Here is an 18,244-nt window from a genome sequence, read left to right on the forward strand (position 1 = left end):
ACTATTTTGAGATACTGTTAAGAACAACCAAAAATATTTTTAAAAGAGAAACTATAATATATTGTACTTACAAACTAATTTTTTAGTAAATGTTTTTATTTGAAACAGAAAGGATATTTCTTTCTAACAAATTCTTTTAAAGATTTTTATAAAATGTATTTTGAAAATTAATCAATTTAAATTGTTATCCATACTAATAAAGCAGAATCCTTCGTCGGATTATGCCCTTGATTTTTCAATTAATTACAAAAAATTTCATTACCTTTTTCAATTGTTTTAAATGGTTTTCGAAAATTGAAAGCCCAACAATTAGAAAGTAGCATGTTTCTTTCCAAGTAAACAAAACAGTCCAATAATTTAAATAATTTATGTATAGACCCATCAAAAAAGATGCAAGAAGTATACATTTACTTGGCCATCGCTCAGAGTCCTACGAGCAAGCACTATAATTATCTTACAAACTCATTACAAACTTATTTTATTTTCTCGGGTTTTTAAAAGGAGGTATTTCAGGAATACATCACCCCTAGAACCCATTAGATCGTACTCGTCATCTTATGGCTGGCGCAGTATTGTCTCTGCTAGATCTTTGGTTAGCAAAGGACTAATCAAAAGGATGGGAACAGGATCATCCATCTCAGTATGGAATGACCCTCGGCTTTCATCCACTCGCCCGAGACCAGCAAATAAAAATCAACACAATCTTTACCTGGAACTGACAGTGGATGCTCTTATTGATGGAACATCGCGATCATGGAATTTACAGGTTATTAGGACTCTGGTGGATCCACAAGATGTGAAAATTATTGAAAGTATTCCTTTAAGTAGATTTCATACAGAAGATCGGAATGGTTGGCATTTCACAAACAATGGGAAATACACGGTTAAATCTGGATATGAAGTGGAGCGAGTGTATCCGGACAGAGAAAGTACGCCACCCCTGTATGGTCCTTTGGCAACCCCGCTGAAGGCGTTTTGTTGGAAAGTACGCTGTCCACCTACGATGAAACATTTTTTATGGCAACTATTGACAGGATGTATAGCGGTTAAGAACAATTTGAGGTCAAGAGGAATGCAAGGAGATACAATTTGTGACCGATGTGGAGCTCCCGAAGAGTCAATTAATCATGTATTTTTTGAATGTCCACCGGTGATTCAAGGCTGGACACTTTCACGGATCCCAACGAATCCGGAAATATTTCCTACTCAATCATTATTTACCAATATGGATCATCTATTTTGGAGAGTCTCCCCCGAAATGGAGGATCATCATTTTGCATGGATTCTCTGGCATATATGGAAGGGTAGAAACAACAAAGTTTTTAGCAATTTGGATATGGACCCGAGAGATACTCTCAAATTGGCAAAAACGGAATCGTTACTTTTGTTTGGAAGCGCAAAATTCTCAGAATCAGGGAATGGACCACACTCGGTTACCTGTACCAGCGGCAATCCCGACCATACCAGGTAGATGGTGTTTTACGGATGGATCCTGGAAAAATCAGGATATATATTCAGGACAAGGCGGGTATAGTACTCTGGAAGGTTATGATGGACTAATGGGAGCAAGGAATACAAGAGCGAGTCAGTCGCCACTACACTCAGAGATAGAGGCTCTCATATGGGCAATGGAATGCATGAGGAACCTTAGATAGTTCCGGGTTACTTTTGCAACGGATTGTGCTCAATTGGTGAAGATGGTTTCGGAACCAGAGGAGTGGCCAGCCTTTACAAGCTATCTGGACGACATTACACTTTTGAAGAGAAGTTTCAATAGCTCAGAGATCATTCATATACCACGAACACATAACTCAAAGGCAGACAGTCTCGCACGCAGTGCAAGAAAACAACCGTCGTCTGTCGTTCATATAGATGCAGAGCTAACAGTGTGATTTGCAGAATCTATATGAGTCTGTTCATGTTACTGACAAAAAAAAAACTTATTTAATACGAGCCTAAGAATTTATTTAAAAGCCATAAACTATACAAACCCTAAACCTTTTAATTTAACTAAGCGTAAAATAATTTAACATATGATTATATATTTATACACATAACGAAAGCTAAAAGAATTGAAAATATGATTATACACAGAATATTAAACTTATTACTGTCTCCAATTTATATTATGCTTATAACTGTTTCCAATTTATGAAATATTTGTCAAGTTAGTAATTTTTGAAGTTTACAATATATTTTTTTTTTTCATCAAGTTTCCAATATATATTTGATCCAATTATATACTAAGTATACTTCTAACCCAATTCCGTTTTAATTGTTTTCATAATCACTTTGATAATAAAAATAAAAAAATGTAAAATCAATATCATTTTGCTAAATAAAATATTACCTTTTCAAACTTGGTCAACAAGCAATATCATTTAACACAAGAAAACATAACAATTGCTAAATACACTCCTAAATATATGACCGTTTTGTTATTCTTCAATCTATTAGTTAATTCATGAAAATAGTTTAGGCAACAATCATTATTATTTAATGTAAACGAGGGTGCCATATAAATATATTTAATGTGGTTTTCCAAATTATGGTCACCACATATCCCCATTTTAAAAAATCAAATCCAGAAATACAAACTATATTTTGATTCACAAAATCTATCAAGTTTCAAATTTAGCATATTTTAGAATATGCTACTGTTATTTCCTAAATATTGATTTACCTAAACACACGGAAGTTCTTCTTCTTATTATAAATATGACACCGTCGACGCTCTTCTGAAACAAACATTTTTCAACCCTTTTGACCTAACAATTCGGTAAAGAATGTTGTAGCCATTACCTGTACCATTCCTACCAGTTCTATTACTAAAGTAGTACTAATATAGTTCGGCTGTGAATAATGCATCACCTTTTGTTTTTCTTTTAGGAGAAAAGCCATCATTTTGCTTCCTTTTCATATTTGGATGAGGTATGCAAACAGAGATAGTTCTGTTAAAGTCACATAATATATCAGTGTAAAGCGTAATACACTGAATTTTTTTTACAATTGTATCAAAGTACTTCTCTTTTACGGTGGTAGTATTGTTTCACTTTTAATCCGGTTCCTTTAAAATTATTTCAGATTTAAGAAACTCTTCATATACATGTTAGGATATGTGAAAGAAAACTCTTTTTATTACGTTCTGTGAACAAAAAAAAAGAAAAAAAAAACATTTCTTATTTTGTAAGAGTAATCGAACCAAAACAATTTAAAGATGAGCAAACGATTTATACCTTACGATTTCTTGAGTGTGAAGTCGTCTTTTTCGAATATACGTGGTAGACCTTGATTTTCACCATCGATTTTTTTTACTGTTATAGAATTTTTTTTTACTTTATAAGTAAAGGGTCACTTTTGATGATCGAATTAGGTGCATTGTTGGACCGAGTGATCTCATTTCTTTTAGATAGTTTTAAATTTTTTTACTTAAGGGCGGATCCATCAAAAACCCAAATTGTTTAATATAATGTTACATGGATTTATAAATAAAATCACTTTATTTCATTTACACTAATAATAAATTGAACTTATTTGAAAAAATATATTATGATTATATATTTATAGAACTACTGCACATATACACAAAATACATTATATTTTCATTCAAAAATATATTTTACAAAATATAATATTTCAAAAATAGACAATCCCACGCTTTTAAAGCGCAGATCAAAATCTAGTTATCATTAAAATATAATTAAAATATTTATATGATTTAATTTTTGTTCATTAATCAAAAATAAATTTAATTTGAAATTCTAATTATATTTTATGATAATTAAAATGTAAACTATTTAGACTTGTTAAGTTAAAGATATTAAAAGATGTGATGATTAAGTTATGTAAAACTTGTTAAACTTTTAAGAGGATGGTTCAAATAAAAAAAATTACACATGAACAAAGTCATGATTTCTGTTTTAATATGGCTTCAACTTGATTACCTATTTTTAGAATGGAATGCTTTGGAATGATCAATTCCATTAATTTCATAAAAAAATTTACCAGTTACCATGAATTAAATGGAATGCTCATTCCATCAATTCCAAAAAAAATAAACCAAATACAAAGGAAACCATTCCGTAACAATTTTGTCAAGGAATAAATGGAATGGATATATTCCATTTTTCTACTGCATTCTATTCCTTTTATTACATTCCTTTCTATTCTATTTATTCCATTTTTGATTCACCAGTTACAGCCTATATAAGATTAGGGTTTTGTCTTGTGTTTTCTATTTAAGATGTCGTTTGTGTTATTGTAAATCAGCTTTTGACGTTTAATAAAAATACAGAGTAATAGTTATTTCTTTTATCTTGTTCTCGGATAGAGCTTCGACTCTCAACGATCTCAAGAAGGCAATTATTCTAGGTATTCTAAGAATTAATAGATTAGTTGCGCTATCCGTAGCTTCCGCTACACCATAAGCCCTTTAACAAAAAAAAACATTTTGCTGATACATTTAATAAAAACATTTTGCTGGTACATTTTAATATAAACATGTGAAGTGTTCGTGATGCCATTGTCCTTTTTTTTTATTTAGATGCCAATTAAATATAATCATGTGATTCCACTTAAAACTGTGATTCGTAATTGATATTGTTTGTCTATTAGGGAGGTTATTGGTTTAAGAATTCTAAAGAGTTAATAAATTTTAAGAATCCATTGTTATTGGTTTACAGATTTAAAAACTCTTATCAAAATCCATTGTTATTGGTTTAAAGACTTTTAAATTCCATTCAAATCCTTTGTTATTCATAAAGTTTAGTTATTATGGATTTTATCATTCTATTGAACTCTATTGTTATTGGAAGGTGAATTCCTTATGTTTTTACTCATAAAACTAGACTTTGAAAATATCATATATTCTCATAAGATTTTTGAAATCTAGTGTAATAAGAAAAACATGCACATATTGCAACTAAACTCACGTGAACACACCAAATCAAACTCACATGATCTATAAAACAACCGTTTGATTCAATAATGATGAAGAAACCAAACTCACATTGATAACAAAGAATGGTGTTTCAAAAAAATCACAAATCACAAAAGTCAAAGACTGATTATTATCATAAGAAAACTAAGAAGAGGAACACACCAAACATAACACAAAGTACCATAAAATTTATGTGTCTACGTGAACACACCAAACCATAATATCAATAAATAAATTAGTCTCACCATCACTGTTGATTTCCATTTCCTGCTGCATCGGCTCACATATTAGAAGCTATCATATTTCTCCAGTAATTAGCATACTCTCGTTGCTGAGATTCAACAAGACCTACTTATTCAGTGCCCAGTTCTCCATATTCTTCTTTTTCTTCACGGTTTTCATTGATCACTTCTTCTGGAAAAGCATCTGATCGGCACTCTTTACGTAAGAAGTTATGCAATCCAGCACATGCCAAAACTAACTCCGCTTGTGTCTTAAAAGAGAAAGGAGGAGCAGATTTGAAAATCAGAAACCGAGATTTGAAGATACCAAATATTCTCTCGATCACATTTCTTAAAGACGCATGCCGCAAGTTGAATAACTCGTTCTGGTTACTGGGATCACGACCTTCGCCCGTAAAATCCTGTAGATGATACCGAGTACTTCTTAATGGAGATAAAAACTTCTGACGGTTGGCAAATCCACAATCTGCTAAATAAAATTTTCCTACAGAATTTAAACATTACAAAATAAGTTGTATATACATAGAACATTCTAATAATATGAACTAAAAAATTTGTCACCCATACCTTCTGGAACTTCTAGTTTGCAAGTGCTTCTTGTTAGAGCATCACTTAATATTTTTGAATCATGAGCTGAACCTTCCCACCCACTAAGAACATACATGAATTCTAGATCAAAAATGCAAGTCGCAGAGAACATTTTGTGATACAAATCCTTTGCGATTACGATAGCTTGGCACATCAGATTTCGGCACCATTGCAAATATATGTGTGCCATCTATTGCTCCGATGCAATCCTGTAATAATAAAAAATTCAGATGTCAAATAAAAAAAATATTGAAAGAAACTTTTATTAATAATACTTTAGACAAAATCAGAACTACGTACCTTGAAGTAAGGATAAAACCTTGTGCTCTCTCTTATCTTTGCACATGTTGTCACTCCAGGCTTCGCCATCAGGTCTGGCGCTAAAGTATTCAGTGATTTTAGAACCTTATGGAAGTTCTCACTAGTGGCAAATACTGATCTCTTGAACGTGTCTATTGTGTAACAATATTTTGAACTCTGGCCAATAGTTAAGAGAAATGTAGCCACCATCTCTTCGATGCATATATTGCGAGTATCTCGCAGATAAGTTTTCACCCTAATAAGATCACACAGCTTGAGAAATGAGCTTGGATACATACGATATAAAGATCGAAAGTGTGCCGGTTCTTCCTTCAATGCTTTCTGAATGTAATCATAACCAATGTTCGTGATTGGCTGACGAAGAGGACGTTCAATGCGATTCATATAGGTTGTAGAGGCTCTTGCTAGGTTATCCAGCATTACGAGCATGATATCCAAATCTGTTTCGTCATCTTCCATATTGTTTGCTTCTTCTTCTATGATCACTACCATGACAACACACCTACATACATATAATAATATTATTAAAGTAATGGCTTAGAGATAAAGACGTAGCGTAACGTAAAGAACTTACGACTTTTGTAAACAAGTGAAACATGCAGTTATAAATCATGACATCACACAACAAAAAGCTGTTAAATCAAACAAACAACTATTATGCTGAAACGAGAAAACCACATCAGGGAGAACCGATTTATCAAAATCCATATTATTATTAATCAAGCAAATTCAAAAAAAGTCTCAAATATCATAAAAAACAAATAAATATAAAATTAAAACAAGGATCACTTGTAGCTGAAGCAATGATCAGTTCTAGCTAAGATTGGTTTGGATCCAACCAAAGCGTTCTTCTACCGACATTTCTGCAAAAACATCTTTCATCCCCAAGGAATAGATAAGAGTCACAGCTTTAAATTTGGTACGCTGGTCCAAATTAGTGATCTCTTTCATGGCATCCCAAACATTGTTTTTCTTTTTTTCAGCTTCTTGTTGCTCAGCTTCCAATTCGAGTTTCTCCTCTCTTTTTTCAGCTTCTTTTTGTTGTCTCTCTTCCCTTTGTTGTATGATATTAAGGATCTTATTGCTCACAGCAACAATGGAATCATTGTCATCATTCTTCAGCTTCTCTGAATTGTAGCATAAGTCAGTTCTGGACCTCTTTCTTGGGATCAGTTTTTCTCTATGACCTTTCAGACTTTGTTTTGAAACAAAAGCCACATCAGTAACATCATCATTGCTTTCACCAAACTTTTCTTTCACTTGATAATCACCAACAAGGTAAGTACTAGCATCAATAGTATCACTTAATCCAAGTGAATTGCCACCATTGGCAGTTGTACCATCAAAGATTATCTTCAAATCTTCAAAGTGTTCATGTGAGTCATAGCGCATATACTGGTGGTTTGGATGTGCCTGTGTTATAAACATACAAAAGAAATACAATAATGAGTTTCTACAATATCAAAACTTATGTAAAATAAAAAAAAAATACCTTCAAATATCCTTGCCACACTTCTTCAGAAGCTGTAAACCTTTTTGTTTCAAAATCCCATCCAAATCCAGAGCTATTACGTTGAAGATCAACATAGCTATTGTATAGGTTTTTCAAAAACTTTATCCTACTTTGATAATGTTTGTGGAGTTTCTGGCATCCAACTCTTTCATTGAGGACTGGTAGTATTTTATTTTCTACCGTTGCCTTGTTTATTATACCATTAGAATCACGCCATCCACGTTTAATTTCCTTCACAAGTAATTCAATCAATACTTTTGTTTATCCTGAGTCCATGAATTATATTTTACCTTTTTCCTTATCCTCCATTGTAATCTTATTCAAGAACTAACTGTAGTTAGTATAAATAATTAACAATCGAATAAAAAACATTCAAACTGAAGACAAAAACACAAGCTAGCAAAAATCAAATGACGAAAGTCACAAAAAGAAGTCAAAACACAAAGCAATACGTAGAATAATAATACACAACGGTCAACAATGGTGGCTGGAAAATAATTTTATTCTACTGAATATAAAAAGAGCTAGAAAATAATGGTCAGGAGAAGTAGATACCTGTATGTAGCTGGACACGATAAGTAAAAGGAGAAAAGGAGAAGGAGAAGAGAAGATGATATGGGTATCATTGTGTCAATTACGTGATGTTTGTATATGATTTACATCGAGATTTTGTTTTTGGAAATGTTCTGAAAAGATTGTTATACATTGTCTTTTTTTTTTTGACGTCAAACCGCCATTCTATTACTCAAGTTTGAGGTGGTCTGAGTAACAGACTGGAATAGAACAACCAATAAAAATTAACTCCCTGTGGAAAGATCTAGCAGTCTTAGCTAATAAATCCGCAAATTGATTATGCGATCGTGGAACATGAGTGATGCTGAAATCCGGGAAGCATATCCGTAGCGTCTCGATCTTCTCCAATTTTATCGTAAAGCTTGGCCAAGCATGATGTTCTTCTAGCGTAGCAATCAGATCCTTGCAGTCCGTCCCAAAGCTCTGACATGTTGAGTGCTGGAGCATATTCTCCATTGCCCACTGTAGTGCTTCAACTTCCGAGTGCAAGGCTGATTCACATCGAGTAATATTTCTTATCCCTATAAGCTGAGTGTTCCCGCTGCTATCCATACACACCCATCTACATCCACTAAAATTGGCAGATGCTGTCCAAGACCCATCTAACAAGCATATGTTGTCCAAGCTTAAGACTTGGGGGCTCGCCATATTGTTCTCATGTGCCACAGGCTGTACCACTTCATTCGCATCAAACCAGGCTTGACATTCACTCTTTGCATATCGAACTAACTCCAAAGGATCTCTATCTATACATTGCCTTATAAGAAGAAATATTTTGAAAATAATACATTATGCAAATCCATAAAAATCAATAAAATCTACAAAAGTCAATTCAAAGTATTTGATAGAATTTTGAAGAATATTTGTTAACTCTACTTAACTTGTAAGAATCTGTCAACTTTTAAAATCACTTAACTCCTTCTAAATTCTGTTTCCAATAAATAATCAATACAAGTTCAGATTAAATAAGGCAATACCAGTGTCTTGTAAATATTACAAAATAGAAGGGGAGTTTGAAAAATGACATTCTGTTTTAATAGTATATATATAACTATATCTTCAAATTGTCTACAATATTTTTTATATATATCATACTAGGTGTTTTCCTGCACCATGTGCAATGATAATTTTTTTAATATTATATATTTTATTATTTTTGACTAATATTAATATAAAGTTGATTATTTAATAATAAAATTAAGAAAAAAATAATTTTGTTTATTTTAAAATACATTTAATAATATATATGTAATATATTTAAAATTTGAATCTTAGATAATTTTTCATCTATTTATTTTGGTTAAATGTATTAAATCAACTTGTATAAAATTACTAAACAAATCATATAAAAATTGTATAGTTATTAAAAAATTATAACTAAACAATATTTATAAAATTTGTAGATATCTAAAAGAAACTAATGAAATTACGACTAAAAATTTATTAATTTTTAAAAAAAGATGTCAAAATTTTGAAAATATTAGTAATAAAAATTGTATAATTATAAAAATACAATTAAATATCGAAATTTATAATGCATATTTCAATATATTTATTTTAGTGATGATTTATGAGTTATTACCATATTTTAAGAAGTTTACCAAAAATATAAATCAACATTAAATGTAATGTATTAGTTATTGTCATATTCTATAAAGTTTACCAAAAATATATGTCAGTAATAAATGTGATTGTCCATGTCATATTAACTATAAGCCATGTCATCAATCTTGTTAGCAATGTTATCATTTTTTTTGTAAAAGTGATTGTAGAGAGGACATGTGGCAAAATCACTTCGCAAATATAGTCTAGAGGATTGGCTAATCTGTTCGGTTGCGGAAGAAACACACTTAGTACTACATAGTGGATTGACTATCACACTCCTCCTAAACTGAGTTTGGAATATCTTCCGACTACTGATAGAGATAAACTGATCATCTGTTATGATCCAACATAATAACCATTTGGATCGAAATCCAAATTTTGACTTGTCAGATACTTATAATTTAGTTTTCAGAAAGAATCGAACTCAGAACTAATAACGTGCGTACACACTAAACCCCAAAAACTTAACATTAGACTATTACTACTTGGTTATAGTCTGCAAACTTTTTAAATATTAGTTGTGCTTTTCCAATTTTCTTTAAATAATTTACAGAGTTAGGATGTAAATAACAGATAATCAATATGAATATTTAATATGAAATTTTTTCCATGATGCGTGCGTGACATGATCAGGGGCGGACCTAAGGGTATAGGGGGTGTGGCATGTGTCCCACCCTAAATTATTTCCCCCTCATGATATTTAGTACTAAGCCTATCTAATACTCACTTACACTAGACATTGGTTACAAGAATTTGGTTACGTGCCCCATACCATAAACAATCTTGCGTCCGCCCCTGGACATGATTACCATACTTTATAAAATACGCTCTGATTAAACAAGATTACACGTGATAAGTAATAAAATGTTTTTTTAAGTAGTAATGGAAATATTAACTATTTTCTGGATAAGTTTCGTGAAGTTTCAACAAGAAATAACTAGAAGGGGTTTCCGTATAAGTTATGTTCAATTAATGACATTTAAAAACTCAAAGAAAAAAACTAATGATAAAAACAGAATCCTAATCTTTAATATTTTAAAAGAGAATGTTGAATATAAAAATTAATGTTGAATATAAAAATTGCTGAGGTGTTGAAACCATATAATTTTGAACATTTTTTATAAAATAAACCAAAACAAAATTGTATTCATTATTACTAGTATTATAATATATTTTAGTTTTTTGAATTTAATTCTATAACTGACATTTTTGTTATGTTAAGAGATTGGTCAAATTTTTAATTGAACTAAAATCTTTTTTTTTTTTTTTTTTTTTTTTTTTTGACAGCCAATTGAACTAAAATCAAATAGACAAAAATTATCTTGATATACAAAATTTAGTATTCATTATTTAAGATTTTGTAAGTTCATTTTTAAAATACGTAATTATGATATTCACTATCAATCTTCATAAAATTTTAAAATCTTGATTTAAGATGCACGACATTTGAAAATCAAGAACGATGATCGTTCAAGTGATTAAGTTATTCCATTTCCATATGAACAAACATAAACTTGCAACAAGCAACATCACTTTCAAAAGATATTTAAAATATGATAGAGCTTTATGTGTGTTTCTAAAAAAAAAGTTTTTTCACCTCTTTGCCGGGAACCTAAGTATTGTAAATAGTCTCTCCCACTGTAAGTTGAATCCAAGTGGCAGAAGTTACAGCCACAACCCCTTTATGTGTGTTTCTAAATTAGTTTACCATGCAATGATACAACTTTTTTAACTTCACAAATAAACGTGAATAACTTATTCTGTGTAGAAATTAACTTTTTTCTCTCTCCCCTCTCTCTTCCCTCTCTTCTCCAACCTTCCCGTAACCTAGCCTCCTTGCTTTTCTGGCGGCCGCTCCGCCGTTCGCGGTCGCCGGATTCCCTCTTTTCTCCTCCTCTCTCCTATCGTGTGTGTTCCATCTGTTCTTCTCTCCTTCGTTTCTCTTCTCTTTGCGGCAGGGGGAGCCACACCTCAGCTTAGATCCGGAATTCTGGGTTTCAGATCTGAGGTCTCCGGCGGCGAGTCCAGGTGCGTGAGGAAGGCGTGTGTCTCTCCTACGGTTCAGTCCTTTAGTTTCGTGCTTGGAGTTCCGGTGGTTTTGGTGCTGCTTGGTGTGTGCTCTCGGGTGAGTGGTAGCGCGTGTGATACCGGTTGGGTCTTCTCTGCGGCGTTTCTCTCGCTTTACGGCAGGGATTGGGTCTGTGGTTGGTTCTGACTAGGAGCTTTGTGGCAGGCTTCTTGTTTCTGCTCACTCTTGGGTTATTGGGTGTCCTTCCGGTAACGGCGTGTGGGAGCTAGTCTGGAGCCATAGTCGGTAAGCTTGGTCTCCGGTCTCTCTGGTGGTCGCGCGTTTGGTCAGAACATTCTCTTGCTCCGTTCGATCTACGGATCTGGAGTGTTGCGGTTGTTGTTGCCTCCATTTGTGTGCAGGTCCGGTGGTGTGGCCCTCGAGTTTCTCTCACCTCACCTAATAAAGATGAGGGCTTGGCGGTGGCGGTCGTCGGCTCTCCATCCTCTTGGGTTCTCGGTTTTGGGTTAGCTGTGGAGTTGTTTGGGTTAGTAGGAAATGGATAGGCTTTAGTTTGGCTCCGGCTTTCTAGTGTGCTTGGTGGTGCCTCTCCGGAAGAGGTGTTTCGGCCGGTCCCACTGTTCTATATGAACCTTGGGTTCAACGGGTGTATACGGTCACAGGTTGGTGAGTTGGAGGCAGCAATCTTCAGCACTCTTCTCCGAACGACGGCATCGTCGGCTGCGAGATCCTCTTCGTGCTGCTGGATAGGTGTCTCTTGGGTTAGCTAGCGAGATTGGTTTGTGATTCTTTGGGTAGTTGGTGGCGTTTGAGTTCTCCGGAAGCTATAGGAGCCGTGTGTTTCAAGGTTTGAGGGCGCCTTTCTCTCCGGTAGCTCACGGCAACTGGAAACTCTCTTTGTTATCGGCTCGCCTTCTTGTCCTTCGCGCTAAGGTTAAAGTTTCGTCCAAAGTCAGCTTCTTCCTTGCTTCATTTTGTTATTTCGTTGCTTAGGACCCCTCTGTTTAGTTTATTTTCGTTCTTCCGCTACTAGTTTCCTCTGTACTTTCTGTAAAAAATTGAAAACTTTGGTATAAAAATTAAACATTTTACCAAAAAAAAAAAAAACTTATTCTGTGTATACATCACGAGACATTCCCTATTTTAGTTATATTAATATTCACACATAAAACGCAGAGATGACAAAGAAAGCAATTCTTTCTATAGATATTTGGGGTAAGTAATTTGCTTTTTTTTTTTGCTTCCGAACAGATCTCAACAAGCACATGGGCATGTATGGCTTATTTAGAAAAGCCATGCCAGACTGGCCAGTTAAGGCTTAACTGTTAAGCTTACAGGATTACAAGCGTGATTTAATGAACCCCTCCAAAAAGTCAAATTAGTCATATATAGTTTGTGCAAACGCTTAATCTATAAGCCAATTCCACAAACCTCAATTCATATTTAACCCATCGACTCATCCGTGATTTTGCTCACAATCAGAAACTATCTCTCTCTCTCTAACACACAAACCAAAGATCAGTAAAATATAAAGACCCACAACATGAGATCACGTGCGGGACATATTTTACCAGGCTTTGCCTTCTTAGCACTTGGTTTGTGGCACTTATTCAACAACATAAAACTCTTTTGTCTACGTCCAAACACATTCATTTCATCTCCATGGTTCCCAGTATCAAAGATCAGGCACTTAGAGCTTTACTTTATGATGTTCTCTGCATCAGCTTCCATATCAATGGAGCTCTTTATTGGACCTAGAAGACACCATCCCTTTGACTCAGATGGCACCATCCCATCGAACCACCTCCACAACGTTGAACATTCTTTCATCTCCATGTCCTTCTTGGTTTATGCTGTTTCGCAGTAGTGCTTGATCGAGCACGGCCTAGAGCAGCGGCTTCCGAGGGACTAACCATCCTAGCTGCAGCCGCTGCCTTCACTCAGCAGCTACTTCTTTTCCATTTTCACTCTGCCGACCACATGGGCGTTGAGGGACAATACCATTTCATCCTCCAGCTCATTATCTTCGTCTCTCTAATGACCACTCTCATGGGTATATTGTAACTTAAAGTTCTTAACATACATACATATATATATATATATATATATCCCCTAAACATTAATTGCAAAGTAATTTTTTAAAAACTTCGATTATATGTCTTCTTTACGAACAATTTACTTCAGAAAATGACATGACATACTAATAATTATGACATGTTTATAGCTAAATGTGATATACACATTTTTGTTTGTATTATTTTGTATTTATCGCAAGACTTTTAAAATACGATAATAACTCATATATCATAATTATCTTAATCTAATCATATTCTAATACACTAAAAATAATGTCATCAATAAAACTATAAAAATTACAAAATTTTGAAAATACATTTTAATTTTACTTTTTCTTAATTATATTACTTTGAATCTTAATACCATTATTTCCTTTAATATATAAAAAAATCTCTTAAATACTATTTCAGTGTTTTTTATAGTTATACATTTTTGTAGCCCAATTTTCAAAAACTTTTTAATATATTTTAATCAAAATAAGACATGACTTTATTCTAATTCTGATATTAACATTTAATTTTTTGTAATTTTGTATATATGTTAAAACAAATTTTGAAATATCCTAATAACTCATATATTATTAAATTAATCTAATTAAATATAACACTAAAAATAATATATATATATATATATATATATAAATATTTTGAAAAAAAGTTGAATGTACAATTTAATTTATATTTTTCATTTTATTTTGCAATTTTCCGTTTCTTAATTATATACTTTGAATGTTAATGTCATTGTATCATAATATATACAATTTTTATTAAATAGTATTTTTGTAATAGTACCTTTTTTAACCAAATTTCTTCTTAGTTCTATACAACTTGATTTAACATATTTGAATCAAAATAAGTATATAAAAATTTTCCAAAATTATATTTAAATATATAAAATATATATACACTAAATATTTAACATAAAATTGATTATTTAACTTAATTAACTAAATTTGACATTATTAGCTAATAGTATCATTTCACTTCAAAAGGTATTGCCTTGCCCAAGAGCTTTTTGGTGAGCCTTGTGAGATCTTCAAGTATAGCTTTTCAAGGAGTGTGGTTAATATTTTTGGGTTGCATGCTTTACATACCAAGTTTGATTCCTAAGGGATGTTTTATTCACGATGAAAATAGCCACCAAGGGGTTAAGTGTTCAACCGAAGAAGCTCTTCACAAAGCTAAATCGTTGGTCTACATTGAATTCAGTTGGTTATTCGTTATAAACACAATATTTGTTGTGACACTATATATGATTCTAGATCGGGTTTATGGTGAAAACGTAGAGTACTCTAGTCTAACCAGCAATTATCAAAGAGAACAATATGATGAAGAGCAACAACACTTTGAATCGGAATCGACTCAGAAAATGAGTTTTGTCCAAATGGGTAAATTTGATGACCATGGAGATAAAATGTGAGAAGCTTCCTTAGTGATGATTATTGTTATCGGTTATGTAATGTGATCCAAAATGTTTACTCTTCTTCAAATAATAAAAGTATATAATGTGTATTTTACAAGGTTGATGATAATCCCAATTTGTATTTTACAAACTCCACTCAAATTAGTTATTAATTTTTAATGTTTGTTGCAATAAAAGCAAGTTCTCTAAACTAATTCCCCTCACATAGTCACATCACACCCCCACCTAAACTTTTTGCTTCTTGACAACACAATAACTAAACTCATCGGCAGACAAAACAAACTTTAAAATTTTATAAAAAATTTCAACTGAAAATGAATTCAATGAAACCAAAACTAGACAGAAAAATAAAATTTAGTATTTTTTTCTTGGGAAAATTATTTTTTTTAGAGAAAAAAACAATAATTATGTCCCTTTAGACTAATCTCTATTATTTTATGTCCCATCAGACTATTTTTTTTCAAAATGGCAGTAATACCCTTAAAATTATAATTTTTTTAATAAAATGAATAATGAGTTCGATCATGCGGGATCGATCGATCTGAATTTCCAAGGTCAAACGGATCGATCGATCCTGATCATTATGCAGAACAAAAAACGCGGAGTATATACTGATCGACCTGGTCAATTTCACTCGATCGGCGAAGTTCGATTTAAATTTCAGAGAGGACTTTAATTCCAATGCAAGTAACCTTCCCCTTTTCTTTTTATCAACATTAAAACTCTAACTTGAAGCTACAACCAATTCCCAAACACCACATGAAGTATAGATATGAATCATGGTAGAAATAATGTGAAAATTTTGTGAAAATTTTGTGAACAATCAATAGAATATAGAAGACAGCGAAGAAGGTCACCAAGTTTTTTTTCGTTATTTTAGTTCATTTTTCGTTTTTTTTAAATCGATTTTTTTCAAAATATAAAAGTGAATATTCTCAAATATTTTGTTTTCATATTTTTAGGAACTGATTTCTTATCCGTAGAATATAGCTAATCTTTAGAAATCGGGTTCTACAGGTTTTTAGAGTTATAGTAATATGTAGATTTTGATTTTTACATATTTTAGATTTATAGTAAATCTGTAGATTCGGTTTCTACGTGTTTTAGATTTATATTAATGTGTAGATTTTGATTTCTAAAGATTTTAGAACGGTAGTTTAAGCGCGGAATGTGTATTCTAATTATTTTTAGAATACTCCTATTTACGTAGATCACGTATTTTAAACATTGTAGATTCAATAAAATAATTGATTTCGTTTTCTACTTCGTTGAATGTCATTTTTACTTTATTTAGAACATAATCTGAAATTTATTATTTCAACTTTTTTAGAACTGAAAAATATCGCTAAGTTCATATAGGTATTTTATCAAAAGTTACTATTTTCCAAAAAATTTTGTCTGTAAAACTATTTATTAAATTTATTTTCAAAAATATTAAAGGATGTTATAGGTAAAAATGACACAAAATAGAAATTAGTCTAAAATGACGACATAGTTATCATTTTTTTCTCATAAAAAACAATTTTCCCTTTTTTTCTTTTGATTCAGTTGATTGTGTGTTGTGTATTGATCGTTACATGGTTTCCTCAACCATTTGAAAGAAAAAGGTAGGAATATTGTTAATTCTTAGTGTTTACTCTACCGTATTCAACAATCATGATTTCAAGCGGATTGAAGACACAATACAATTATAAATTTAGCCCATAAACCTTAAAAAGAAGTGAAAAAGTAAACAAAGAAAGCATTCGTAAACTGGAAAATAAACACTTGAGAAGAGTAGAGAAGGTTAGTTATTCCAGCATCATCTTATCTTCTTCAATCCACCATCTAATATTTAAGCTAGTAATAACCATTTGGGTATTTATAACTATTTGACTTAATTTGATACTTCCAGTTTTCAAATTGGATATTTTCCAAGGTCTAATAGAAAATGTGCTAGTTAGGAATACTCAACAGCTGTATAAGGTCAACATTTAAACTTCATGGAGCACGTTTCTATTCAAAGACGTCACGTACATCTACATTGCTGAGCCCGGCCACTTCCAATTTTTATATTTTTATCTTTTTCCTTTTTAATAAAATATATATATATATATATATATTAAATTTAAATGTAAATAGTGTTATAAAATATTTAATTCCAATATCAAACAAAAAATATATTGTTAATTTATTTTAAAATAATTTTGATATTATTGAAAATATTAAAATGAATAATTATTGGGTAGAAAAATAAAACCTTTTTTTTTTTGTAAACAAGGCTTTCATTAATAAAACTGAAAAGAAAAAAAAGGTTACAGACATCGGAGACAAGGTTTATAGGACCCCGCCCAGTTATACATCCCAATTAAAAAGAACCATAGTTGAAACCCCAAAATGAAAGTTAGAATCCCATATGAGTAGAGGGATGAAGCCCAGTTGAAAGTCAATTTGAGAGAGAGGGAGCTTTCGTAAGAACTCAGGAAGAAGAAGGACGACGACCGTTCCAAAACCATAATTGAAGCATCTTTGATGAAAGGGAAGGGTTTGATTCTGTGAAGCTTTCTGGAGATCAATGGTCTTGATGAGAGAGTCCACCGATCGAAACGTGTTAGCATGCAGTCGTTGATTCCGTTCTCGCCATAGCCAGTACATCGTCGCTTACCAAGCCAAGAGAGAGAGTAGCTAGTTCTGTTTCGGCGGCGGTAGAGCAATCATCTGGTTTATGAGATCGGACCAGTTGCGAAGAGGTTGAAGCTGACACTTAGTAGCCAAGCGAGATCATGTAGAGATGGTTTCTGGTTTCGAAGACAGAGATGGCTAACCTGAAGACCCCCAAGAGAGGAGACGATCACGAGTAGGGTTACGGTCAAGGACAACCAACCAGGAGTGAAAGGAGTATCTCGGAATGCTTTTTGACGACCAGACTGCACCTGCCCATTGGACTACGGCCTGAT

The 18,244-nt window shown here is 32.5% G+C and overlaps 1 protein-coding gene and 1 pseudogene across 1 annotated transcript; one reads left to right on the forward strand and one right to left on the reverse strand.

The window, feature by feature from the left end:
• Positions 1-29: 29 nt before the first annotated feature.
• LOC111212943 (uncharacterized protein At2g29880-like) lies at positions 30-9,130 on the reverse strand. The gene has a single exon (XM_048751467.1). The coding sequence runs from the start codon at positions 7,516-7,518 to the stop codon at positions 6,904-6,906; it is 615 nt and encodes a 204-aa protein (XP_048607424.1). The 5' UTR covers positions 7,519-9,130; the 3' UTR covers positions 30-6,903.
• Positions 9,131-13,022: 3,892 nt separating this feature from the next.
• Positions 13,023-16,441, forward strand: LOC106433591 (annotated as a pseudogene).
• Positions 16,442-18,244: the final 1,803 nt, after the last annotated feature.

Source organism: Brassica napus, chromosome C3 (assembly GCF_020379485.1).
Source record: "Brassica napus cultivar Da-Ae chromosome C3, Da-Ae, whole genome shotgun sequence".
Taxonomy (NCBI): domain Eukaryota; kingdom Viridiplantae; phylum Streptophyta; class Magnoliopsida; order Brassicales; family Brassicaceae; genus Brassica; species Brassica napus.

Coding starts and splice junctions, on each gene's coding strand:
- LOC111212943 (XM_048751467.1), bottom strand. CDS start 7,518: ATGTTTATAACACAGGCACATCCAAACCACCAGTATATGCGCTATGAC.